At 47.7% G+C, this 25,581-nt stretch overlaps 2 protein-coding genes across 2 annotated transcripts in view; one reads left to right on the plus strand and one right to left on the minus strand.

Moving 5' to 3' along the window:
• The first annotated feature begins 16,594 nt into the window (after positions 1 to 16,594).
• On the plus strand, positions 16,595 to 21,538 carry LOC135804428 (peptidyl-prolyl cis-trans isomerase FKBP1A-like). The gene is made up of 5 exons (XM_065318297.1): positions 16,595 to 16,758; positions 16,856 to 16,903; positions 19,073 to 19,165; positions 19,449 to 19,471; positions 21,052 to 21,538. The coding sequence occupies exons 1-5, from the start codon at positions 16,722 to 16,724 to the stop codon at positions 21,178 to 21,180; spliced, it is 330 nt and encodes a 109-aa protein (XP_065174369.1). The 5' UTR covers positions 16,595 to 16,721; the 3' UTR covers positions 21,181 to 21,538.
• Positions 21,539 to 21,802: 264 nt separating this feature from the next.
• The window catches only part of LOC135804426 (protocadherin Fat 3-like), a 29,140-nt gene continuing 25,361 nt past the window's right edge, over positions 21,803 to 25,581 (minus strand). Inside the window, exon 5 of the mRNA XM_065318295.1 lies at positions 21,803 to 23,878. Within this exon, the coding sequence (XP_065174367.1) occupies positions 22,253 to 23,878 (1,626 nt within the window). The 3' untranslated portion in view covers positions 21,803 to 22,252. The remainder of the gene's footprint in view (positions 23,879 to 25,581) is intronic.

Consider the following 25,581-nt stretch of genomic DNA (forward strand, 5'->3'; position numbering starts at 1 on the left):
TGTCATGGCTCTGCGATGACCAGAAGCGCCATATCAAGCAGGTGAATTTTTGACGTGTTGCTTCGCACTGCGACTTGAGTTTTACGACTTTCGAAAAATCAACTTCTTGTCGCACTGAGGTAAACAGCGGCTCGCCTCTCGCCAATAAAGCACCGCATACCAATCAAAACTAATGGAAGCACACACAAGGCTTATTGTTACTCTGTACTGGCCGTCGTGGAGCGATAGCAATTACCTAATTTCAGACCCAGAGTGAATTTGACGTGCACTCTAAAACGTGTCCGGTTTGGAGCCACCTCTGATTTGAACTTTTTTGAAGCGAAAAATTGGGCAACTTGGAGGCAATGGGTCAACACAACGGAGTGGCTCAGTTCGATTGACTCTGGCCCCAGAGCAAACTTCAACATGCCAGTTTCCTTCCACAAACATATTTCGAGTGAAAAATCAACGCTGATGATCGGTTTGGGTCTATACAAATTTGGCTATCAAAACGTCCCGGTATCGAGCCGTCTCCTCTACATGAAAACCGGTTTTCATGTAGATCTACTCTTGGTATGAGCGACACTGTACTGACTCACGGAGTCACGCTGCTCTCCGCGATCCGGTGTTCACGAGGTGTTGTCGCGCTGGAAACGGAGCGTTTCTGATAGTTTGTATCCCTGGTGATGGTTTGGCATGGAGAGAACTACAAAAGCAAGAGTACATGAAAACCGGTTTTCATGTACTCTTGATAAAATTAAAAGCTATGCTCTTCAGACACAATCTTCCTCGGCCTGCTCAAGCTCGACTGATGAGGGGTGAATAATTCTCCGAAACACTGTGCATTATCTCCTTAGCGGTGCATTCTTGCAGGTTTGCCGAGTCGAAGGTTCGATAGACTTCTCGTGTGCTCTGGATGGCAGTTTTGAGTCAGTCAAGTGTCAAGTCAAGTCGGCGGAAAAGCGCGAGCTCCGGTGTGGGGAGCAACTCACTTTCCTAAAAACAATTATCCCCGAAGTCGCTACCGCTAGCTCGTAGTATGACAAGTGAGTACACATTTTACCTGCCATTGGAATTGTGTAAAAAATGGAGTTGTGTTTACATTATACAACTCCCTGAACCAGCCTTTTTACGTTCAAAGCAAACACAATGAATATAAATACGATACAAAACTGGTGAAGAAACTTGGGACATAATACTTGAAGTTCATCTATATTAAATGATTTTCAAATGCAAACCAAATGATCGTGACTTCAACAAGGCTGTATTCGATTGTGGCACCTGAATTAGGCTTTCCCCAAATCGATCGGCTGAAAATTCTACCAAATTTTGTTGGAAAGTGCGTTTACGAAGGAATGATGTTGCTGCAATCATGACCGTAGGCTTTACCCAAAAATTCACTGAAAACGTTAGCTTTTCGCCGATTTTGGAGGGTTCTTTTGAGAATCGCCGAAAGTCTACCGAATGTTGTTGCAAAGAAAATTCAGACAGATTAGAGTATCGCGGTTTACGTTTTTCGAGCTCCATGTGGTGAGCATTTGTTACTTAGTAATAATTAGTATAGCCTGTCCCCGGGGAAAATTGCGGAAAAAAATCGCAAAAAACGCGGGGAAAAACGCGGCATAATATGGCATAATTTGCGGTGAATTTGCGGTAAATATGCGGTGAATGCGGCAATTTTCAGTGAGTGTGTAGTGAAATCAATCAGTTACAAGTCTCTGGTGTAATCACTCGTCATATTTGAGTAAAAAGCCGCCACGATGAGACGTTGCTGACCGAACAGTGCACTGTGTGTACGTGTAGTGGAACAAAAATGTTCAAAAAACGCTGGAAAATCGCGGAAAAAGCGGTCTTTTAAAAATCGCAAAAAAACGCGGAAAAAAACGCGGCCGCGGAATCGCAATTTTCCCCGGGGACAGTATAGCCTACGAATGGCTTCGGAACAAGTAGATTTCAGCTCTCTTACGAATGAGGATCTAAAGGAGCTGGCCCGGTGAAACAATCTGCAATGGATCGGGCAAAGTAGACCCGAAATCGTGCGAGAAATCAAAAGTCGGTTATCTGCCGCGAGTAGCAATGTGATGGAAACAAGGGACCTACATAAATCAACCAGTGCTATTTCCCTTTTAGCTATTCTTGTGGACACGGTGAAGGTGCTGACTAACCAGGTAGAGGAACTGAAGGAAGTGGTGCAGGGCCTGCTGGAGAGCCAGGTCAGCCGGGTCACGCGCCCGGCTGGGGAACTGCACGACCTGGCTGAACAGATAACAGCGGGTCCAGTCTGACCCGGCTGAAAAATGTCTCAAACTGACAATGGATTCCTAAAATACCGGTATATTACGACTCGCGGACCCATCTGTTGCAAATCTAGCGCAACTGTACACACTAGTACAGTCTACAAGCGACAGAAACTCGGCTAGGGTCAACTGGGGTCAACTGGTTCGAGCGCGATCTGGCCAGCGGCGAGCAGGAAGTCAGGACATTCAAAGTCGATGGGGCAGGCAGTCAAAAGCGTAACTATGTTACGTTGACACAGTTGCAAGTTTTCAGCCGACTGGTGATTTGGACGATGGAGCACGCAGCGAAGAGAAAAAGAACTCACGCTTTGTCGTTTACCTTCTACGTTTGCGGACTTCGATAGTTCGCCTTGTTCTCTAAAATTTCCGATTTCCGGTAATAAATTCGCCTTTCTGTTTTCCTGCGTTTTGAGCAGGCTTTTTGGTTGTTTTTTTGCCGGATGATCTGACCCGGCTTGACCCGGCTGGCCTGCATGCGCCAGGTACACTCTGACCGGGCTGTGTTGAATGTCTACAGCAGGCCCTGGTGGTGGTGAGTCAAGCGAAGGCAAAGAAGTCCGCCATTGAATCCCTTGAGAAGAAGGTTGCTGTTTTGGAGAAAATAGCTGCAGCGAAAGTTGTACCGTACACCGGAAGCGTTCCTGGACCTGACGGTCCCCCGTATGCAACTGTAGCGGTGACAGGTGTCACGAAGGCTCCAAATGGAAGCTCGAAAGTTGTAGCAGCACGTGGAGCATCAGCCCAGACCGGTTCGCCCCCAGTCTCAGCAGCAGCTGACGTGCCATATCGATCAGACAAGAAGCCTGTATGGGAGGAACCCAAGAAGCGCCACGCCTTCAAAACTGCTGACAGTGAGCAGTGTCTGCTCCAGGATTGTAGGACAGCCGGGTACACGTGTACCTGGCGCAACCATTTCAACCGGGTGGGAGCCCGGTACACATGTACGCCCAATGATCTAAAGGCGAATGGATAAGCCGCATTTAGAAAAGAGAGGACAGGAATTAGAAAAATTACGAAAGAAGAAGAAGTATCTGACACATACAACGATACAAGCCATGTAGTCAGTCCTTTCAAAGTTCGAAAGTGTAAAGTACCAACCGGGTCACAGGTGAGCCGGTACTATATTTTCAACCGGGTCCAATCGCCGCCCAACCGGGTGGATTACCCGGCTCACCCGGCGCTGGAGCAGACACTGAGTGAGACCGTAACGAGAGACTTGTGTCATCAGTGTTACTGTACGAACTGCCCAAGCCAGAAATCGCCAAAACGGACACACTTCGTGGTATGGACAGGCCACGGCGGAAAGTATACTTCATGGGCAACGTTGATGCGGGATGCAATGCCAAGTCGATTGCTGACTGGTGTAGTAAACATGCAGTGGAAGCGATCAGATGTAGTGTCGCGGAGTCTCGAGCCTTTGGAACAGCTTATGCTCGTCTGGTGGTTCCTGAAGCCGCAAGTTCCAAGGTTGAGCAGAAGGATTTCTGGCCAGCAAAAATCAGTGTGCGACCATGGAGGTTTAAGTCCGACAACGTGGGCTGGACTAACGAAGATGCCATATCCACAGACGAGGAACAGGCCAACAGCTAAATCCGTTCGCCACTCCATCCCGCACCAGCACTGGGTGCATGTGCCTCAATCCCCTTGCTCGCCCTTTCTATCCCACCTCTTCGTTCCCAGAACAGCATAAACTGACAGTCATGCTCCTAAACATCAGGAGTCTTCGTAACAAGATTACAGACGTATCTCGGCTAGTCGGCACCAACACAATCCTGATGTCATCTGCCTGAACGAAACTTGGCTTGATAGCACAATATCTGATGGTGAGATTGCCATCAGTGGATACTGCATCCTGCGCAATGATCGCCAGAACCAACTTGGTGGTGGTGTATGCTTGTATTACAAGTCCACCATACCTCTTCATCCTCCACTAGATATCACTGTGGATGGTGTTGAAAGTTGCTGGGGAGACATATTGTGTAAGCCAACAAGTTGTCTGGTTGGAACTATCTATCGCCCACCATCAGAACCAGTGAGTTACTGGCACGGTGTAGAATCATTGCTGCATGCAGCTGTCAAGCCTGGTGTAAACACTGTTATCTGTGGAGACTTCAATGTTAACATGGATACAGTGCACATGACGGATCCACAGCTTGAGCATCTGCGAGACCTGACCAGCAGCTATGGCCTGCAACAGGGGGTGTGCCAGGCTACCAGATTTGGCGCTAATGGATCCACAAGCACCATTGACCTTATTTTCAATACATTTGAACCCAACAATGTCGCCACAGTTCTACCGGTAGCATTCAGTGACCATGCAGCCATCATCAGCAGGTTCTCTGTCATTCCTCCATCCCCCCAAACCCATTCCGCTTCAACTTTAATACCGAAACATCAAGGCCATCAACATCGACCGTTTTCGGCACGACCTGTCAATGGCCAATTTGTGTAGTGTCACCGAGGCAAGCAATGTGTCAGAGATGTGGTCCCAATGGACAAACCTATTCCATAGTGTACAATATGATGACCACTGTCCAGTCCAAGCCAGTAAACCAACACATCGCTGTCATGTACCCTGGATGGATCAGCACCTGATGTACTTACTGAGGAAGCGAAATCGACTGCATCGAACATGGCTCAAGGAAAGAACAGATCAGCGCTATGAATCATACCGACTTGCACGGAGTGAGGCTACATCCTGCAACCGTGAGAAGAAGCGGTCCCACTACTTAGCAACATTCAGCCGATGTGAAGGAAATCCTAGACGCTCTTGGCAGGTCACCAAAGAACTGACAGGAAAAGTCCATGTGAACCCTCCACCACAGTGCTCAGCAGAGGAGATATCTGCAGTATTTGCGACTATAGTGGACGATAAAACTAGACCGCCAGTGCTCCGAATCCCCTCTGGTGCTGCCCCGCGGATGAACTTGTACTCGTTTCAGCCAGTATCTATAGCCAAGGTCAGAAAGCTGCTGCAATCAGTGAATTCAACTAAAGCAACTGGAAGCGATGGTATACCAACTGTCCTTCTCCGTTTGTGTGGGGATGTGCTGGCCCCATCGCTGACTTTGCTGTTCAACAGATCACTGAGGGAGGGGAAATTCCCAGAATCAATGAAAGTCGCATGCATCCGCCCACTGTTCAAAGCCGGTGACCCCAGCCAACCTAAGAACTATAGACCAGTTTCCCTACTCCCTGTGGTCTCCAAGATCCTTGAACGGATTGTTCACGAGCAACTGTCTGATTTTCTGGAGAGCCAAGATCTGCTACCAATAGAACAATTTGGTTTTCGTAGCCACCTCTCTACCTCTGATGCCCTAGTGTTAACGGTAGAGCAAATTAAACAGGCACAAGTGGCACGCCTCTACACTGGAGTCGCTTTTGTAGACATGTCGAAAGCCTTCCGCAAGGATCAGTGCTGGGTCCATTGCTCTTCGTTGTATATGTTCGAGATATACCTCATGTGGTGAGGCCATACGGTGTTACCCCAACACAGTTTGCAGATGACATCTCATTACGAGCCAGTGCCGAGACACCGGCAATTGTTGCTCAGCGACTGTCCGGTGCAATACAACACCTGTCTGACTGGCTACGACAGCGTGGCTTAATTCTGAATGAAACGAAAACACAAATCCTACCAATCCCTCCTCACAGAGCACCACCCTTTGCCCTACGAGTGACATGCAATAGTCAAGACCTGCCAGTGGTACCATCGGCCAAGTATCTAGGCTTACATTTTGACAAGTCAATGTGCTGGCAGACAATGGTTCAACGTGTTGCTATCAGGGTTTCTGCTAAAATAGCTGTCTTAGTCCGCCATGCTGCATCTTTACCCCTCTCATGTCGTATCTGCTACTTCAAATGCTTTGTGCTGCCTGAGTTTCTGTATGCATCCAATGCTTATGTCCCATATTTATCTGTTCACCAGGAGCTCCGTCTGGAAAGGCTCTTCAAGCGTGCACTGTGTGCTGTATGTAAAGTGCCCCCATGGACCCCCACTGTTACACTGCTTGAGCGTGTACATGTCTCTCCCTTGCGCGCTGCCATTCAACTTAACTTGCTCTGCTTTATATGGCGTTGTCTAAATTCTTCGGGAAGTAGATTGTTTGAAACTTTTTTTCGACCTCTTCCGTCACGAAGAACTCGAGGAGGCAACAGTAACCTGGTTATTGTCCCTGCAGCTGCTTCTGCACATTCTACCAAATTGGTGACACATGCTGGCGCAGTTCTCTGGAATTCCCTCCATGCGGATATCCGAGGCGTCACCAAACTAGCCACCTTCAAGTCAAGCGCTTTGCAACACATTCTTGCCTGCTTTTAGCTTTACGCCCATGTTTCTGTAGCTGTACTGGAACTGCTCTATATCGCCGCCACTATTTACCATTAGCCATGTCCCCCCCCCCCCCTCCTCCACCCTACACAGTGGGTATATTGTTATTAGCAGGGAGTCGTAAAATACCGGGAGGCGACACGAGATGCACAACCGCGTCGGATGATTGACTCAGCTCGGGCACGAGTGCTGAGGGAAAATATAGAATCTCCATGAAGTCAAAGCGGCGCAGGTCATGCACAAAGGACGCGTTCGCTGTTTGGTCCCAAAAATCAAAAAATAATCCTGCTCCCAAGGAATCGTCCGAGTGTCAGCAGTTGATTTTGTTATTCTAAGTTTGTGCCTTGGCCTTCGGAGTAAAGGATGATGGAGCTTGACAGAGATGCCTGCCAAAGTGATGAGTCCACCGTGGAAGATGTAGATGACGCCAAGTATCCACTTGGTGACCTGAGTTGTGGAGATGTTCAGCTGTGACTACTGGTGAGATTCTCTCGTTTGCATTTTTTTGGTCTCGTCTTGTCCTTGTGAACACGAATGTATAATCTGTAGCATACTAAGCGCCCCGAACTCACCCGAAAAATTAGGTGGTCGATACATGTACCATCCTTTTCATCTGAGTCTGCCCATGGTGCATTGTCTGTTCACTACTAGTATGACCTGTGACAGTGTTGAAACTGTGACAGGATATTTATTCAAGTCCTGAAAATTACGTGTGTACCTAGTATGTAAATTGTTGACATTCTATGTGAACCTCCGCCCTCAACCCTTGCTTTGCCTATGTGCAGATCCATGTAAGAGTGGCAGTGCCATCATGGTGTACAGGCCTATGGAAGGTGCAATAATCCATGGAATTTGCGAACTGCTGACAATGAGACAGGCGAGTGTTACTGAGGCGATGGAGTCATTCCTGCATGTTATCAAGACACAGTTACACAAGGCATCAGGTTTTGGAAATCTGCTACACCAGGAAGTGTGCCAGCTGAAGGCATGCAAGGGTTCTGGCATCACGTTTCACAAGCATGGCAACAAGTGCTCTCCAGCATCTCAACAGCTTTTCCCAAAGTGAAGCTCTGTATACGACACAATATGACACAGCTAAAAACAACTGAAGCAGTGACATGTGAATGTTGCACGAGCATGCGTGTGTGTGTGTGTGTGTGTGTGTGTGTGTGTCGGCGTCGTGGCGGAGCGGCTTCCTAGTGGCAGTGCTGACTTCTCTCGAACTCTCTCTTCTACTCTCTCCTGTCTCGGTGCGGCGTGGCCAAGCATTTGGCAGCTGTACACCAGGCCAGGTGTGTGTGTGTGTGTGTGTTTTCTAAAAGTGTGTGTGTGTGTGTGTGTGTGTGTGTGTGTGTGTGTGTGTGTGTGTGTGTGACGATTGCACTCTTTGTAGCTCTGTTTTATCTGAGTTTTCAGTCGTTCCTCTTACTAGTCTTAGGCCACGGGGCGGCTCTGAGTCCACCAGAGTCGCCCCTGGCGTGTTTCTGAATTTGCTGGGGCGAGGGTTCCGCGACGTGGTCGCCCAGGCCAGTGTCTTTTCTGTCACGACCGTTGTCGTCCTCGTCTCTTCCATTCGCGGTGGTGTAGCTGACCCCCGAATGGTTTCAAACTGCGAAGCTCGGAGTACAGTGGTGCCAGAGGCATGAGCTGTGAGTGGAGACGGTTGCTGGAGATGGATGGTGATGCAGGGAGAAGAGTTACGCTGCCTGACGACGAGTGGGAAATTGTTTGATCCTGCAATTTCAGTTCGAGCGCGGTGGACTTCTAGACGATGTGTCCTCATGGCTGTTTTTCAACGCTTGGCCTATCGCTGATATCCCTGCGTGGAATGTTCTTCCAGTGGAGTCCAGGTGGGACTTCGGGTGCTCACACTCCATCACCTGGTTGATTATTTCGGAACTGCAATAATACAGGTTCAAATAATTATTGTTTCCTTTTTGTGCGTATCTCTTGTCATCTCTCTTTTCTATACGTCGCACACCAGATGTACTACAATCGCTGTCTTTCTCCTGCTATCTCTCTCTGCTTGCTGTTTTTTGTTTTTGTTGCCACTGCCCCTCATCATACCCATGCTTGGGTGGAGGGCGGCGTGACCCGTTAGGGTAGCTGTCAATACAGTACAGTGTGTGTGTGTGTGTGTGTGTGTGTGTGTGTGTGTGCGTGTGCGTGTGCGGGTGCGTGTGCGTGTGTGTATGTGTGTTGTGCATTGGTGGTCGATTCACATGGCTTTGCCAGTTGTGTGGATTATACAGTTATCTGGCGCAAGTCTTGATCTGTCTCATTCAGATCTTGTTCGCTATCGTTGCTATAAGAGAAAATCTGTGGGTGCACATCCTGTGCACTTGCAGATTTGCGTGCTTCTCTTGCAACGGGCGTATACATGGTATGTGTTTACATGCGTGTGTGTGCATGCTTCTGTGATAAGTGGATCAAGCAGTATACAGGGTATTCACGGGTATTCGCCTTGAGTGCATTCGCCGATAGTGTGACTTTCGTCGCAGAGAGCTTTGCTCAGTCGGTCAGGCGACTCGGCCTTACGTTTCCTGAAGGCAATGTGTTCAGAACAGTTATGAACAGCTATGAACAGTTAAGAAATGACAAATATTGTGTGCAGTTCATGGACCATAATGTGAAACACTTTGAATGCAGAAGAATGAGGATAGTGGCATCAAATGCTGCATGGATTCTGTTTGATATGCTATTTTTTTTCCCTTCCATGGAAAGGTGAGTACATCATCGATCTTCATCTCGAAACTTCACACAAACCGAGAATGGAACTTGGACAACATGAAGGGGCCATGGGCATGGTATGTTTAGTGGAGTTCTATACCGAAAACAGGGTGTCATTCGCACTGACTCAATTCAAATTTGAGTACATTTCGTGAATAACTTACCTTGACATTCCGTCGTCTCCAAAGCAGTGAACTTCCAAAAAAAATTAAAAGCCACGGCTCAACCTAAGGTAATGCGTGGTACGTATCAGAAACAACCAGCTTTCGCTCTGGAGATCCAGAATAGGCCTCGAAGTATATTATAGCAAAAACAATTGAGAAAAAGAAGATGACGACGACGTCTCAATCACGCTTCAAATTTCGCGGGTCGAGTGCAGCAATCCTCGGATCGTGAAATGTGTGGCGTGTCGCCTCCCGGTATTTATGACTCCCTGGTTATTAGGCATCTGCCTGTTTTGGTTTCTCCACTATAAATAAAAGAATATTACTAACAGTTACTACTAAAGTGAAATTTTGAAGCCAATATGTCAACAATTCTTTTAGCCGATTTTCCAATATATTCCAATTTTGCAGTCGATTTTCAAACAATCAGCTGATTTTGCAACCGAATCTGATGTATTTTTGAGCCTAGCGAAAAGCCGAATAGGCGAAAAAAACCGGGCCGATTTGGGGAAAGCCTAGCCTGAATCCGGATTCCTGTCAAGCCGATCAATTCGATTTAACGGATCTCATAGAACAGTTCAAGCTAATTTCAGATGCACGTGGATAAAGAAGGATGGGGTTGGCATGGCAAACAAAATGGCATGCCCAAAAATTGTTTTGGTTGCCAAGGGCTCTCGCGAGCCGGGCCAGGAATATTTGAACCGCGGCGAGAAAGCAAGAAAGTTTGCCCGATTTTGTGAGCAGTGCGAAAAAAGATCTGTCGAATCCGCCGAACCCACCTTTGGGAGGTGGGTTGACCAGATCCGAATTAACTCGAAGGAAAAGCAGCAAGCATGATGGATACAGAACTCTGTTGCGACATCAACATAAGGATAATACAATGTTGATGTCGCATCAAAGTTCTTTATCCATCATGCTTGCTGCTTTTGTTTTTTCTCTGGATGTTGGCAATTCCACAGGGTGCCAATCCTGTATAATAAGAGCGATAAAAGGGATCTGCTTTTTGGCGGGAAGGGGCATCTGGGCAAAACACTACATCGAAAAAGCATCCTCCCCACGGCTCCAAAAGACCAAAAACCCCGAGCGCTCACATCCAATCTGGCATCTTCGATGATATTCGCAGCCCGATATTGCAGATCGTTATTAGTTCCTCCACCAGGAGATCCCGAACCTCGTTAGTTCTGAGGGTGGGAAATCCTCCACGACTACAACAAAGCTTGTGCTCCAAAAATCTTGTCCGCGCGGTACTAGTATGCAGGACTCTGGAGTATTCTGCAGTGACCAGCCGCAACGCAAAGCAACTGCGTCCTGGAAATCCCCCCTCGACAGACGAAACCCAAGACTCCTAATAGGCAAAGCAGCTAGCCACGGCAAGGCACCCGTTTCCGCCAGTTCAAGGATATGCCTTTACTCACCGTGATCCTCTCCAGCTCGTTAGCAACCGCATGCTGCCCTACTGTAGCCATAGCACTACTCACTCAGTACTCAGTCTTCGCAGCGCATGCGTCTGGGCCTTTCGTCCCCAGCGCCGCACCCCTTTCACCACGGATCAACACCACAGGAGACGCTAAAAAAAGGAGTGGAGGTGGTGTGGCCACTCTCGGACACTCCATGCCCGAGATTAGAAGAGGCGGCAGGTCGAGAGGAACAAGCACTGATTCCAGGCAGCCACCGACAATACCCTGTACCAGAGGCTCGGAAATATGCTGTGATTGCTGCCGCTGTTGAGCGGAAACGGGGACCACATCCAGGATAGCCCCCCCCCCCTCCCCACCCCCTGTGCCGAATCGGGAGTCTTAATATCTAAGTCAGTGGCAGACAATGCAGGTTGTCCCACATCCTCCCCCCCCCCCCCCCCGAAGGAGGTAAATTCCCACCGGAGCACCTCCTCATCCAGGACCATTAATTTTCACAAAGCAAACGAGTCGACTTATGCCCATGCGTCATTGCGGCATAAGCCACACGGGGCTCCACCGCCGCAAAGTTTCATTTGAAACCATCAGCTCCCCATTCCCTGTATCACAAAATCAGTGGAGTATGCCGAGTAGCCCTTTCCCAAAGATGCTCGCCACTTTTTCGCAATTTTTCGTTGTTTAGGAAGAAATCACAACTTTCGCAACTTTCTTCATTTTCGCGAACTATTTCGCAACTTTTCCGCAATTGGCGCCATGGCATGGGGTCAAACGGTCAAGTCACCGACTCACCGACTACATGTCGGACAAATGCAAACTCGTACTCGCTCATTTCTCGCCTGCCTTCAGACTGATTTCAGAGAAACAGTAGATCAACGGTAGTTGTGATAATGTGCACTGAAGTAATAGTTCCCTTTTCCTTGCACTGGAATGATGTACATGTAGGATACATGCAACAGGCTACTGGCACTGTGTAAAGTGGTGGTTCACCGCAGGAGGGGGTGTAGATCTACGAGTTTGCTGTCGATGCACCGTAAGTTCTGCTATTTCTCCTCCCTTTTGTGTAGTTTTTTTGCACTAGAACTCTCCAATTCTACGTTGCGATATTAGCAACTTTTGAGCTTTTTCTGAAAATATGGATGCGATTTCAGCAACTAGCACTTGTTTTGGCATGGTTGCGAAAAATTATGGCATCTTCGGGAAAGGGCTAATGCCGAGGCAGCCATCCCAGCACCAAGATAGCGTACACTATCGGTCCTAACAACCAAGTGTCACCAAAGCGTTCACTGGCAGCCTGGCACCTCAAGACTGAACTTAAAACAAGCAGACTGGAGTCCTACTGCCATTGACCAAGTAACCCGGTTATCCTCACCATGCATTTTCAAAATGTCATTATGATCATACCAAACACGGAGCGGATCAAACTTCCCAGCTGTTACAGAATCATCGATCAGCATACCATCCCTGGCAGGCTACATGTATTCACAGAGGTCACGGAGTTGAATAGCGTCAACTTGCATATTGTTATGGATAAAGGCCCTTCGCACGACGTGCAAACTCACTTTTATCGTACTGTTTCCAAGGATATTTACTCGGATACGATAAACTTGACTCACGCGTGCAACTGATTTTTTTAACTAGGCCGAGGCCCTTTTGCTCGCGATTATCTTTGCACGCCAGGAAAAGTGTCGGTTGTTGAAAGTGCGTACTGCAAATGCAGTGCTTGAACAAAGGAACATTCAACATTTCCCGGCATTTTCAGGAGGTCACTATGGATACATTGACGGTTGCAAAGTTTGCCCAGCTCCATGTGAACTAGATCACGGTTTGCCAGTGTTATCTTGGTCACACACATGCAAATGTTTGCACGTTGTGTGAATGGCCTTAAGAGAGGTTCTGGAGTACGATTTTCGTGCCAAAATCCGTAGAGGCGCTACGGATTTTTGATATGTAATTTTCGAGCAGTGAAATGTTCCGGAGGACGGAACTTATGTGTTTGCCGTCATTGCCTAGGTTACGATCGCAAACACGTCATATTCCCGTGCTATACCTTTTTTATTTTACGGTACCCTGTAAGAAGGCCTTAGGCCTGTGGGGATTGCCCTATCCAAATTTTTATAATAATAATAATAATGGGTTCGAGTCCTGGTGGGTCTGGCAATTTTTTCTCTTTTCAGGCAGTTCACTTCCCCGACTGATACTTTGAATTTGACGTTCTCCCAATCCTTTCAAAAAATAATAATAACTATTATTATTATTTAAGAAAGGGTTTGCTCCCCACATGACTAAGTAAAGTCGGCGGAATAGCGCGAGCTCCAGTGTGGGGAGCAAACCCTTTCTTACAAATCATCGCCGAAGTCGCAACCACTACTTCGTATTATTATTATTATTATTATTATTATTTGAAACTCGGATGTTGAGCCATAAATAAATGTAGAAAGGAAAAGGACATATGGATACGAGTTAAGAGTAACTCTCCATCACTGTAACTGGATACTAATATAGTCAGAAAGTGCAATAACTAGGCACAAAACTGACAAGATTATTATTATATTATTATTATTAATTTTTGAAAATTTATACCGAAATCGAAACTTCCCGCGGAAAATCGATGTTTCTCGTTCCAAATTTGTACGCGAAAAATCTTTCTGCACCCAATGACGCAAAATCTCCATACGAAACAGGGTTCGTATGAAAGCCATTCAACACGGATTCTCCGTTCCGAAAAATCGTATGAATCAGTAGAAGCACGTCTCGAAAAAATCCGTAGGGGCCATACGGATTTTGGCACTGAAAATCCTAGATCTACCCCGGAACCTCTCTATTATGAACTCTTGCTACTGTGGATCCTGCTTGCTCGTAGTATCCGTACAAACTGGCGGTTCATTTGCACGAGACCCCACTACCAGAGACTACCAGATGGGGTCCCGCGGATTCTGCCGGCAGAAAAATTGGCAGAATTCGGTACTTTTTCTGGTAAGTTTCATGCATGTTTGGTATGTGGTCATTGTGGATAAAAAATGGGCCAATTTTACTGCTCTTCGAGCAGAATCTGCCACCTTTTCGAGCAGAATCCGCCGCTCCCTACTACCAGACTACTAGCAAGAGTTCATAACCCCAGGGTTATGTACTCTTGCTAGTACAGGTAAAACCTGCTCCAAAGACCACCTGGACTCAGCGACCACCTGATGTGGACGACCGTATTTGTCTGGCACCGTCCGTTTCACGTACATTCTGACTCGCATTCAGCGACCACTCGCTCGACATGACCAGCGACCGGCTTACAACTGGTACCGATCGCCAGTTCAACGACCACTTCACGACTTCAGTACCCCCTAACTGCCTAAGTCCAAGAACTGGCAGGGCAAGGTTGGGCTTTTTTGTACCTTACTTAGCTGTATGGTCTCTCGAATTCAAATATACAACAACAACGTACAGCTTCTCTCTGGTTCTGGCTTCTTGTGCTGTCTCTCAGTGCCACCACGTACTTGTACTTGTACACTACAAGTTACACCTACAGTGCACTAGTGATGGACATGTATGACTCCCCCTGTAAGTAATGCACTTCACCAATGGTATTGACAATGCACAGCATGCAGTGCGAGGATTCATTTGATACCATAGTAAGATCACCTGCTTTGAAAGACCACCTGTTTATAAGACCACTTTGGGCTGGAACCATGCGTGGTCGCTGAAACCAGTTTTTACCTGTACCGTAAAGTACCGCCAGAGCGCCCCGTCTCGCGAGAGCGCCCCACCATCGTATGGCAGAATGCTACTAAGTTTGTACGGTGTGAGAACCTTAGTGTACTAAGGTCACACCTGGCACGTTTTTATGTGGACCTTGAAGGTAAACTGGGTACAGATTGACTGCACAACGTGCAATGTGTGTACAAGGTCCGTGTCGTACGACCTACAGACAGGAAATCACCTCCACAAGACGACCACGAAAGGACGAGATGGTGGGGCGCTCTGGCGGTACTTTACGGTACTGTCTGTACCGGTACTAGCAAGAGTACATACCGTATTTCCGCAAATAAAAGGCCGTCCTCCGCCTTCCTCGTATACAAGGCCGGGGCAGGGGGCGATTGAAAAAATAAAAGACCGTCTCCGATTAGAAGACCGGGCCTACTAAATGAGTCTTTGTTCTTGTGTTAAAGGGGAAGTTAAGGCAAAAATTAAAATTTCACCAGTTGTAGTCTTCGGAGTGCTGAGTCGAATGGTCTTGGTCCGAGAAAGCTGAGACGCTCCCTTCCTACTTGAATCCCAATCGAACTCGCGCACTTCCACCGAAACTGGGTGACTGCGCCCTACTAGATGGGGATTTGTATGCAAAATGTCACTAAAAGCGCCATTTCGTTCTTATAAAAGCACGGATGACCGCGATCAAGAGTACATGAAAACCAGAGTGTGCAGCTTGGGGCCTTTTCTGCTATGGGTGTCTGTCACGGCGAAATTCCGTGATTACATCATATTTGGCCCAGATCTGAGGCGGGAAATGGCGTAGTGCGTACAACTGAGCTGCAGTTGTGCAGAAAGAGACCTGCTTGAATCCTGCTTGTACGCACTACATCACTAAAATGATGTAATCACGGAATTTCGCCGTGACAGCAACCCATCCGAGCTGCACACTCTGGTTTTCATGTACTCTTGCCGCGATTGGCCCATATCTCTTTTGGGCGCTGAGTCGACTGGTTTTGGTCCGAAAAGGCTGCGATGCAGCGTTCCTCCTTTATTCCCAATCGAACATGGTTGAAGAAACGGTCACGTGCGCCTGGGTGCCCAAATCACCTGGTCACCACGCCAGCAGGCGACAACTTTCACACCAAGGTTCAACTCGAGTTCAACTCGAGTGACAGGACTGCACCCAAAAAAGATCAAACAGGCTAGTAAGTTGCACCCTGCAGGCACGGTGACCAGGTGACTGGCGTACGCAGGAGCACGTGACCGCTTGTTCAACCATGTTCGATTGGGAATAAAGGAGGAACGCTGCATCGCAGCCTTTTCGGACCAAAACCAATCGACTCAGCGTCCAAAAGACTACAACATATGGGCCAATCGCGGTCATCCATGCTTTTATAAGAACGAAATGGCGCTTTTAGTGACATTTTGCATACAAATCCCCATCTAGTAGGGCGCAGTCACCCAGTTTCGGTGGAAGTGCGCGAGTTCGATTGGGATTCAAGTAGGAAGGGAGCGTCTCAGCTTCCTCGGACCACGACCATTCGACTCAGCACCCCGAATACTACAACTGGTGAAATTTTAATTTTTGCCTTAACTTCCCCTTTAAAAATAGAAGACCGTGCTCAAACTGTGGGAAAAAATGAAAGACCGTGCTCAAACTGTGTAGAAGAAAATTGAAGAACGGGATAAAACTGTGTGGCGAGAAATAGAAGATCGGGGGTCAAACTGGGTTGAAAGAATAAAAGACCGTCCTCGATTATAAGGCCGGGTTAGGACGAGGTTGAAAAAAATAGTAGACCGGCCTACTATTTGTGGAAATACGGTAACCCCATATATAGGTCTACTCTTGGTACTAGCCACTGCGAGTGCGAGCCAGGGAGTAGTAATATATCGGTATTTTAGTACTCCCGGCTCAAAATTTGTGAAGGTGTTCTTTCCTCAGCTCCGATCCTCTCGATCTCGTCGACGCGTCGTAGATCTACATCTGCAGTGTACTAGTGTCTGCTTGATCGACATAAACTGCAACAACGACTCTACGAGTAGATCTTCTCCTGTTGCAGGTGGCTGTGAGTGTCAGAAAGAAAGTTTGTGTTCTTCCACTTCGTTTCTATTTACCTCGGACATCATGGGTGTCGATATCGAAGTAGTGAAACCCGGCGATGGTAAATGAATGCAGTGGCTTCACGATGTACTGAAGGCTTCACGAAAGAGTTGGGTACCATTCCCCAGATTCGTGTCTTTTTTGAATTGTTTTCACAGGCAAGACGTATCCCAAGCCACACCAGACAGTTGTTGTCCACTACACAGGTGATTAATCTTGTTCAAGCTGTTCTCTTGCTCATTTTGGGCTCTGTGTGCGATTTTACAAGGGAGTCGCGAATTGGTGTGCATGGCGCCAGTCCACCAATTTACCGTTATAATATATCTACTGTGCCAGCTGTACCAGTTGTCGCACCGGGGGTTTGTGTTTTGTTCTAAATCTCTGAAGGGCCAACATAAAAAAATATAATAAGTTTGTGAAAATACCATTTTGAGAAATAACTCCTAGCACAGGACATGGAAGTGTGTTTCTGGGTCAGAAAATAGCATTTTGAGGGTGAATTTCACTTTATCTTAGAATACATTTTGAAAACAGCAGTAGGATAGGTAAATTCACGAACTCCACCACTCCACACTAGTACACTGCTCTCGTGGCTACATTCCACTTCTTGTTTCTGGCAAAGAGGCTAGCTGCAACAGCACAGCGCAGCCACCACGTAGATCTACTGGACTCACTATCTCGTGACAAAAGCGATGCGATGTCTGTGTACATATTGTGTTAGCTTCCACCCTACGTTTTGTATCTTGCATAAGATTGAGAGTACAGTCATGTACCACCTACACTGCACTGTATGCATCGCGGTTTTATACGAGTCACGGTGATTTTTGAGTAGCAGTAGATTGATTTTTGCATCGCAAACTGTGATGTGATACCTGATAATTCATTCCTGAGCATCTCCAAACAACTATCAGGATAATGTGGCTTGTGTGTGCATGTGCATTGTTGCAGCAGCGATGATAGAGCAGTTTCCTAATTTGCAAGTCAAAAGCCTACTATAGCAATGAAAAATATCAATTGTGCACTCATAACCATGTATAAACAATTAAAATGAAACAATTCCAGAACGTTTTCGTGTGACCATCATCAGTGGAACATCGTCACATAGTAAGAATCACTAAAACAACCAGTTATATAGCTACAGTAATATGAAAAGAAGCGTGAGAATGCAGCACAGCTAGCGGTTATGCATAACGCGTATAGTGTGAACCTTTGCAGTGTATCTGAGAATGGTAGCAGTAGATGAATGTGGCAGCTGTGAGTGCGTGTGAACAAAAACTGGTGAGTGCGTATTATTTAAAAAGTGTGAGTGCTACAACATTTTCTTTTTGCTTGCATAGAACAGGGTCACGTGTGCGAATATATACAGCTTCCAACACCTGCAACTGCTTAAAGAAACGCGCGTGACAAATAACACTAAACCAGGAATCGTCAAACAACTTACGACAATCCGGACTGGACACCAAATGCTTGTAGATGGCAGACTTGCTCTTGTCGATGTCGAACTCCTCCTCGTCCGTATCACTCTCATCCTCCACTTCCTGTTCCTGCTCACCCTTGCTTTCCTCCTGACCATCCTGTTCATCCCCATCATCATCCTCCATCTCCATCTCCTCATGCCATCGCTTCTTTCTCCTTGACGTGTTCACTGCTGCGCCCGTACTTTCACCTGCCACTACTGGTTCCGCCTTCTCCATTTTTCTCAGTCGTGTCTCCGCTAGTCTCTGGCTTCTCCTCAGATTCGTTTTTCCTCCATTTTCATTTCGTTCTCCTGGTGATCTTTCCGTTACCGCCGTCGGGTTTATTAACGAACGATCGTCCGGTGGTCTCCCATGCCGTGTTGTTGTCGTCAAGAGTGACACCAGATTCATGTGTTGCGCTACTGTTGAGTCCGGTGTTGTATCCGTTTCTGGTTGTGTTGTAATACTGACAGGCGTAGTAGTAGGCAACGGGTGTTTTCGTGGCCTCCCACACTTTTTAAATAATACGCACTCACCAGTTTTTGTTCACACGCACTCACAGCTGCCACATTCATCTACTGCTACCATTCTCAGATACACTGCAAAGGTTCACACTACACGCGTTATGCATAACCGCTAGCTGTGCTGCATTCTCACGCTTCTTTTCATATTACTGTAGCTATATAACTGGTTGTTTTAGTGATTCTTACTATGTGACGATGTTCCACTGATGATGGTCACACGAAAACGTTCTGGAATTGTTTCATTTTAATTGTTTATACATGGTTATGAGTGCACAATTGATATTTTTCATTGCTATTTTACGACTGTTGTCTCCTCGTCGGTTATTCAAAAGCCTACTTCTAATGTTTTGTGTGTTGATAATGTTGTTGTTTACGACTTTTGCTTTTGGTCCAGGTACATTGACCAACGGCAAAAAGTTTGATTCCTCTCGCGAAAGGAAGCCACACGGTTTTTCGTTCACCATTGGCGTCGGCCAGGTGATCCGAGGTAGGGAGCACTTTAATTCTTTACAATCAAGTGTGAATAGTATATGTTGGAAAGGAGGAGAATGGGGAGAAGTTGACAAGAGGGGACTGCCACTACGTTGCAAGCTGCTCGAGAATTTGATTCTGCACTTTTTCGGCCTGGCCTGGAAACAATGCACTCACTTGTCATTTTGATCCGTGTGCAGTTACCCGAGTGTGACTCTTACCTCTTTTCTTTCTCCTTTGCGATCGCCTTCGTTACCTCACCAGGGGTCATTTTTGGTGTTTCCTTTTTTTGTGTTTAGGATGGGATGAAGGAGTTATGAAGGTAAGGTGCCAGGTGCTTTTCACTACTGATAATTATTGAGATAGTTCTGGTGTGTATGCATGTAGTTTTTTGGCTATTATTTAGCCGCTTCAGCTCCGGTGCGGCGCTAAACATGGCTGAAATCCAGTGTACTGTATGGTTACGTGCGAAGGCTGTGCCTACTGAAATTAGATCTTGGACAAAGAGCCTGCAAGTCCCTAGGCCCAAGTTTGATGCGGCCGAAAAATTCTCTGTTTGCAGTGTTTATTAAAAGGCTTCTCTTTTCGCACATGTACCATTGGCTTGAACCTTCGTGCAGAGTGGAGCAGCATTATTTATTTTCATGTAGCTTTGGAGAACATGGGGCTGTGCTTGTTTCGAAACTGGTGTGTATTGGGGCGCATTTGTACTCTGTTTCTGGAGTACCGTTTCATTGGCGTGAGGCTGCTCCATGTGCACCAGCTGTTCGATCCTGTTCTAGATCGTATAAACGCGCCTTTGATGTGTCAGGTCAGTTATTTTTTTTATGGTGCTCTGGCTCCACTGTACCCACTTCACAAGTCGGTCGAACTTTCAACCATGGTGCCACTCGTTTTTGTCTAATAGCCAGGCGTTCCTCTTATGATGGAATGAAAATAGGTTTAAAAATTTGTCTCACATGTAGTAAACTGTTGATTGTCCGGTACTATTTTCCATGCCGGCATGTGCTCTATACTAGTATAGTATTGTTTGGATAATGGCAGATGGACACCTACTGTGCAGGTGTGTAAATAAGCAGAAATAAATATGCAGCAATCAAGTATCAATCTCATGTATGAGCCTTGTAGATCTACTATGATGAGACCAGACACCCCCCCCCCCCCCCCCCGTGGGAAGCCGCCAATGTGTGTTCGAATGCGACCCGAAACCAGTCCGGTGAAGTTCGTGCTGTTTCCCACACTCAACCTGCATGTGCTGACTAGTGCTACCGTGAGTACCGTCCCCGTGCTAAAGACTTTGCCGGCCACCTGTACTAGGGTCTCGTTCTCATACAGTGACTCCTTCCAGAAGGATGTCACACAACTCGTCACCTGTGATCTTCTCCGTTACCATATATTTCGTTTGGCGCCGAATTTCTCCGTGCATGCCGGTCCACTTGCACCACTTTCAATTTGAGCATGCACGCACGCGTGTGTGTTGATAAGTGCGGACCGCTTTCAATTTGAGCATGCACACACGCGTGTGTTGATATGTGCGGACCGCTTTCTCGCCAACATGAATTAAGGTCTCACCGCCTCAGGAGTACCCACACCGAACTGTGGAGTACCCGATTTATTCATACTCGTTTGTGGAGTGGGGAGAAGACGTCTATTACTAGTATCACTGACATCACTGTAACGCTTTTCAAGGCTGCAAAACAACAGCTGCATGCGTACTACTAGTACAACCAGGACAACAAGCACAGTACTATTTGTGCTTACACCGCCGTGCTGCTCGAGTTGATTGTCCGTGGGATGCATGCGAATCAAACCTGCTCTCACTCTCTCTCCCTCTCTCTCCCTCTCTCTCCCTCTCTCTCTCTCTCTCTCTCTCTCTCTCTCTCTTGCTTTCTTCGTCCGTAGATGAGCGTTGGAGAGAGGTCCAATCTGACATGCTCTCCCGACTTCGCTTACGGTGAGCGAGGAGCTGGTGGCGTCATCCCACCCAATGCCACCCTCATCTTCGATGTCGAGCTCATCCGAATTGAGTAGGCCGATCCATACGCCACGGGCATATGACCGATCAGCGCCGGCTCCATGTTTTCTAGATTTTCCCATGCCTATTCTTTTTGGTGTCAAATTTCTGCAGTGTTATTCAAGGTGCATTCTGTTACTGGCAATACACTCTGGAGTTAGATTTCTTCAAATTGAGGAAACCTTTTCTTTCTTGACTCTGCCTTTAGTTATAGGTTCGTGTGTTTTTTTTGTTTTCCTCTTATATTGACCTTGATTATTTTAGACATTAGGTTTTTCAGCCATTGCATTTCCCTAATTTATGACGGTGTGTATGTGCGAGCATTGGCACAGATGTGCACACTATAATTGCGGACGACCTGTTTTGGTGCGATGATGGCTTGCGTCCTGTGCTGGTTCTCTGTGCGTACTACTACTACCGTGAATAGTGTGGATGCTGGTGCTTGTGTACGTCACCGATGTGCATCGTGCTGTACGTCAATGTGCATCTGCGCCATACTTCAAGTAACTTGGTAGTGCTTCTTTGTGCATGCACTGGTGAAGAATAGCTGCATGACCTTCAAGGCAACTTTTTCAATTTTGTCTCCTCACCCTTCACACCACTCTGCAACCTACAATGCAACTCTTTCAAGCCGACTGCTGAGGTCATGCAGTGGGAATCCTGCGTCCAAGTCGAAAGTATAGTGATAGCAGAATTAGCATGAAAATAAATAATAGCGCACGGTTACATGTACTGCGCGCCTGTATCCTATTTTATGTTATCCATCATGACTAATGCTTGCCCTAGCAATGAGAATACCGGTATGCAGTTAGGTCTGGCTGTATGCCATTCGACGGTCATGTTTGAAATGCAAAAGCAAGAACCCGTTTACTGGTAATTAAAATGTACTTTTAGAAACCAGTAATGCGCATGCGACAAACAATTGCAAGCATCAGAACGGGATCGTGATCAAGTTGTAACGAAAATATTGCGCTGCCGCTTTGAATGATTTACCAGGCTGATGCTGTGATCAGCTCGGGGTCCTACTGTACTGAATTTGTATATGTTGATGTCCAGAACGAGGTGTGATCAATGAAGTCATTGCATGATCTAGATGTTCATGAACGTCAGTCGATATCTCTGTTCCAAGGGTACCAGGGTTGATACGTTTGTCGTTGCCGTTGACACGCTCCCTCCGCCATCCAATGTGTCGTCGTAGAAATCACCAAGGAGATCTGTGTCGGTGCTCATTGGGCCGCTGTTGGTCGTGTGTGCATCGCTGCTTCTACGGCGATAGTTGCTGCCACTGCTGCTGCTGTCACTAACGGTGCTGATCTCATCAAGGATGTCATCGTCTGCTCCGGACCAGTTACTTATGCTCATCTGTTCTGCGCACTCGCCCTCGTCTTCAAACGGTATTGGTACGTCCAGAGCTGCGTCGTCCTCGATCAGGTGTTGCAACCGGCGGCCAAGGTAGAGGTCCACCTCATCTGCCGGCTGACAGTACGCATAGCCAGTGGCCAACACAGCCACCAGCTCGTCGTCTTCGCCGTCCAATGTCTCGTAACCCGATTGCGGCGGCGGCGCGGGTTCCTTGTCTATGCTCAGCGTGCTATGGTCTATGAAAGACTTGGCGTCGTGTGACAGGCCGCTGCCAATGTCTGGAGTGTCCAGCACCTTCAGCGTCGATCGGCTGCTCGAGTCCAGCAGTCGGTTGCCGAGTACTTGGGGAATGCTACTGGCACACAGGTTGCCGCGTGCCATCGTGTCCGCACCATCATCATCGTCATCGTAGTCGTACTCCAGTTGATCGGCACTGTCGGCGCGGAACAGCTGCTCGTAGTCAATGTGCACGCTGGCTATGTCCAGCTGACCACCGCCCTCCTCGCCGTACTGCATCACGTTACCGGCCGCACCACCCCGTGTGTCCTGGTGGCGCACCACGTCCTGCGATGGCAATCCCACGGTTGTGGTAGCCGTGTAGTTGGTGATGACGTGGTCCACCATGGACTTGTGCTGCAGGCGGCGTATCTTGCGTGTGGAGTAGTGTCGCAGCAGCATTGCCGTGAAGCTGATGACGACGACGATGACCAGCAGGGATATGAGCACGATGCTCACGCTGTCCGAGGCGCTCTCGTTGCCCTGCAGCGGCGCGTTGCCGTACACGCAGCGATATCCGTTCACCAGATCCTGGCAGAGTACAGCGGCTGCAGGGCACGGCCCACTGCTACACTCATCCACGTCCTGTTCGCAGCGCTCGCCGCTGAAACCGCTCAGGCAGCTGCAGATGGCACGCACACCGTTGCGCGTTAGCGCGGTCAGCGTGCCATTGTTCTGACATTGTTCAATCTCGCAGCCGCCGTTCGTCAGGCTGCTCCCACTACCCACAGTATTGGAGAGGACGGAGAAGTGCAGGTTGCGTTTGGCAATGAGCGGAATTTCAAGGCCATCCCAACGCAGATCTGTCAGGCATCCATCGTAGCCAGCGTGTTGGTCGCTAACAAAGATTGATCTGGCGTCAACACGCAGCAGAGTGTCCGTGCCACTTGACGTTGCGCTGGCCTGCCATCGTAGTGTCGGTTCAGCATCGCTGGTGACGATCAGTGATAGCCACGTTCCGATGCGTGCAACGCGGGCTGTGTACCATGTACCGTCGTTGATGGGCAATGGTGTTTCGCTGTGTACTGCGGCCGCCGACCCTAGCTTCATCTGTGCGAGCAGGTGACCTCGAGACAGCTGTGCATGTACATGTACGCACAAACAAAGCAGAGCGTACAGGTGCGTTCTGTGAGGATACTGCAATACACACTTGTGTCATAGCACTATCAACAATTAGATCCTTCAGCCGCACAGTACTCGTATAGTGTTCTAGCGTACAGTGCTGCTCAATGAAATCCAGTCAGGAGTCGCGTCACTCAAGTACATGCCGGGCGTAGTGCAGCCCGAGACCTGCGAACGCTGGGCTGTGAAATGGTGCAAGGTGCAAACTTGAGTGACGCGACTGGATTTCATTGAGCAGGACTGTACTACAGCACCATGGTGTGTGTGTGTACATGACTGGATTTCATTGAGCAGGACTGTACTACAGGACCATGGTGTGTGTGTGTACATGACTGGATTTCATTGAGCAGGATTACTACAGGACCATGGTGTACATGTGATGAGTTCGCAGTGTTTCCGCAACTGTGTGTGCAGTTTGTCTGGACTACAACAGCAGAACCAGTGTGCAGAACAAAATACATCGTGAAACTCAGAGTTACAGAACCGCAGCTGCTCGTTCTTCTGTCTGGGAACATCACACTACATGTAGCTTCTCCGAACATGCTTTTTTATTTTAAAGCAAACAGCATGAAAGCTCAGCATGTCAGGTGAAGCTTTGCATGTCAGGTGAAGCTTTGCATGTCAGGTGAAGCTTTGCATGTCAGGTGAAGCTTTGCATGTCAGGTGAAGCTTTGCATGTCAGGTGAAGCTTTGCATGTCAGGTGAAGCTTTGCATGTCAGGTGAAGCTTTGCATGTCAGGTGAAGCTTTGCATGTCAGGTGAAGCTTTGCATGTCAGGTGAAGCTTTGCATGTCAGGTGAAGCTTTGCATGTCAGGTGAAGCTTTGCATGTCAGGTGAAGCTTTGCATGTCAGGTGAAGCTTTGCATGTCAGGTGAAGCTTTGCATGTCAGGTGAAGCTTTGCATGTCAGGTGAAGCTTTGCATGTCAGGTGAAGCTTTGCATGTCAGGTGAAGCTTTGCATGTCAGGTGAAGCTTTGCATGTCAGGTGAAGCTTTGCATGTCAGGTGAAGCTTTGCATGTCAGGTGAAGCTTTGCATGTCAGGTGAAGCTTTGCATGTCAGGTGAAGCTTTGCATGTCAGGTGAAGCTTTGCATGTCAGGTGAAGCTTTGCATGTCAGGTGAAGCTTTGCATGTCAGGTGAAGCTTTGCATGTCAGGTGAAGCTTTGCATGTCAGGTGAAGCTTTGCATGTCAGGTGAAGCTTTGCATGTCAGGTGAAGCTTTGCATGTCAGGTGAAGCTTTGCATGTCAGGTGAAGCTTTGCATGTCAGGTGAAGCTTTGCATGTCAGGTGAAGCTTTGCATGTCAGGTGAAGCTTTGCATGTCAGGTGAAGCTTTGCATGTCAGGTGAAGCTTTGCATGTCAGGTGAAGCTTTGCATGTCAGGTGAAGCTTTGCATGTCAGGTGAAGCTTTGCATGTCAGGTGAAGCTTTGCATGTCAGGTGAAGCTTTGCATGTCAGGTGAAGCTTTGCATGTCAGGTGAAGCTTTGCATGTCAGGTGAAGCTTTGCATGTCAGGTGAAGCTTTGCATGTCAGGTGAAGCTTTGCATGTCAGGTGAAGCTTTGCATGTCAGGTGAAGCTTTGCATGTCAGGTGAAGCTTTGCATGTCAGGTGAAGCTTTGCATGTCAGGTGAAGCTTTGCATGTCAGGTGAAGC

The sequence above is a fragment of the Sycon ciliatum genome, chromosome 1 (genome assembly GCF_964019385.1).
Source record: "Sycon ciliatum chromosome 1, ocSycCili1.1, whole genome shotgun sequence".
NCBI lineage: Eukaryota > Metazoa > Porifera > Calcarea > Leucosolenida > Sycettidae > Sycon > Sycon ciliatum.

Bases quoted from the DNA above. Each gene is read 5' to 3' on its own strand.
- LOC135804428 (XM_065318297.1), top strand. From the start codon at position 16,722: ATGGGTGTCGATATCGAAGTAGTGAAACCCGGCGATG. The intron at 16,759-16,855 runs GTAAATGAATGC...TTGTTTTCACAG, and splicing joins AGTAGTGAAACCCGGCGATG to GCAAGACGTATCCCAAGCCA. The intron at 16,904-19,072 runs GTGATTAATCTT...CTTTTGGTCCAG, and splicing joins AGTTGTTGTCCACTACACAG to GTACATTGACCAACGGCAAA.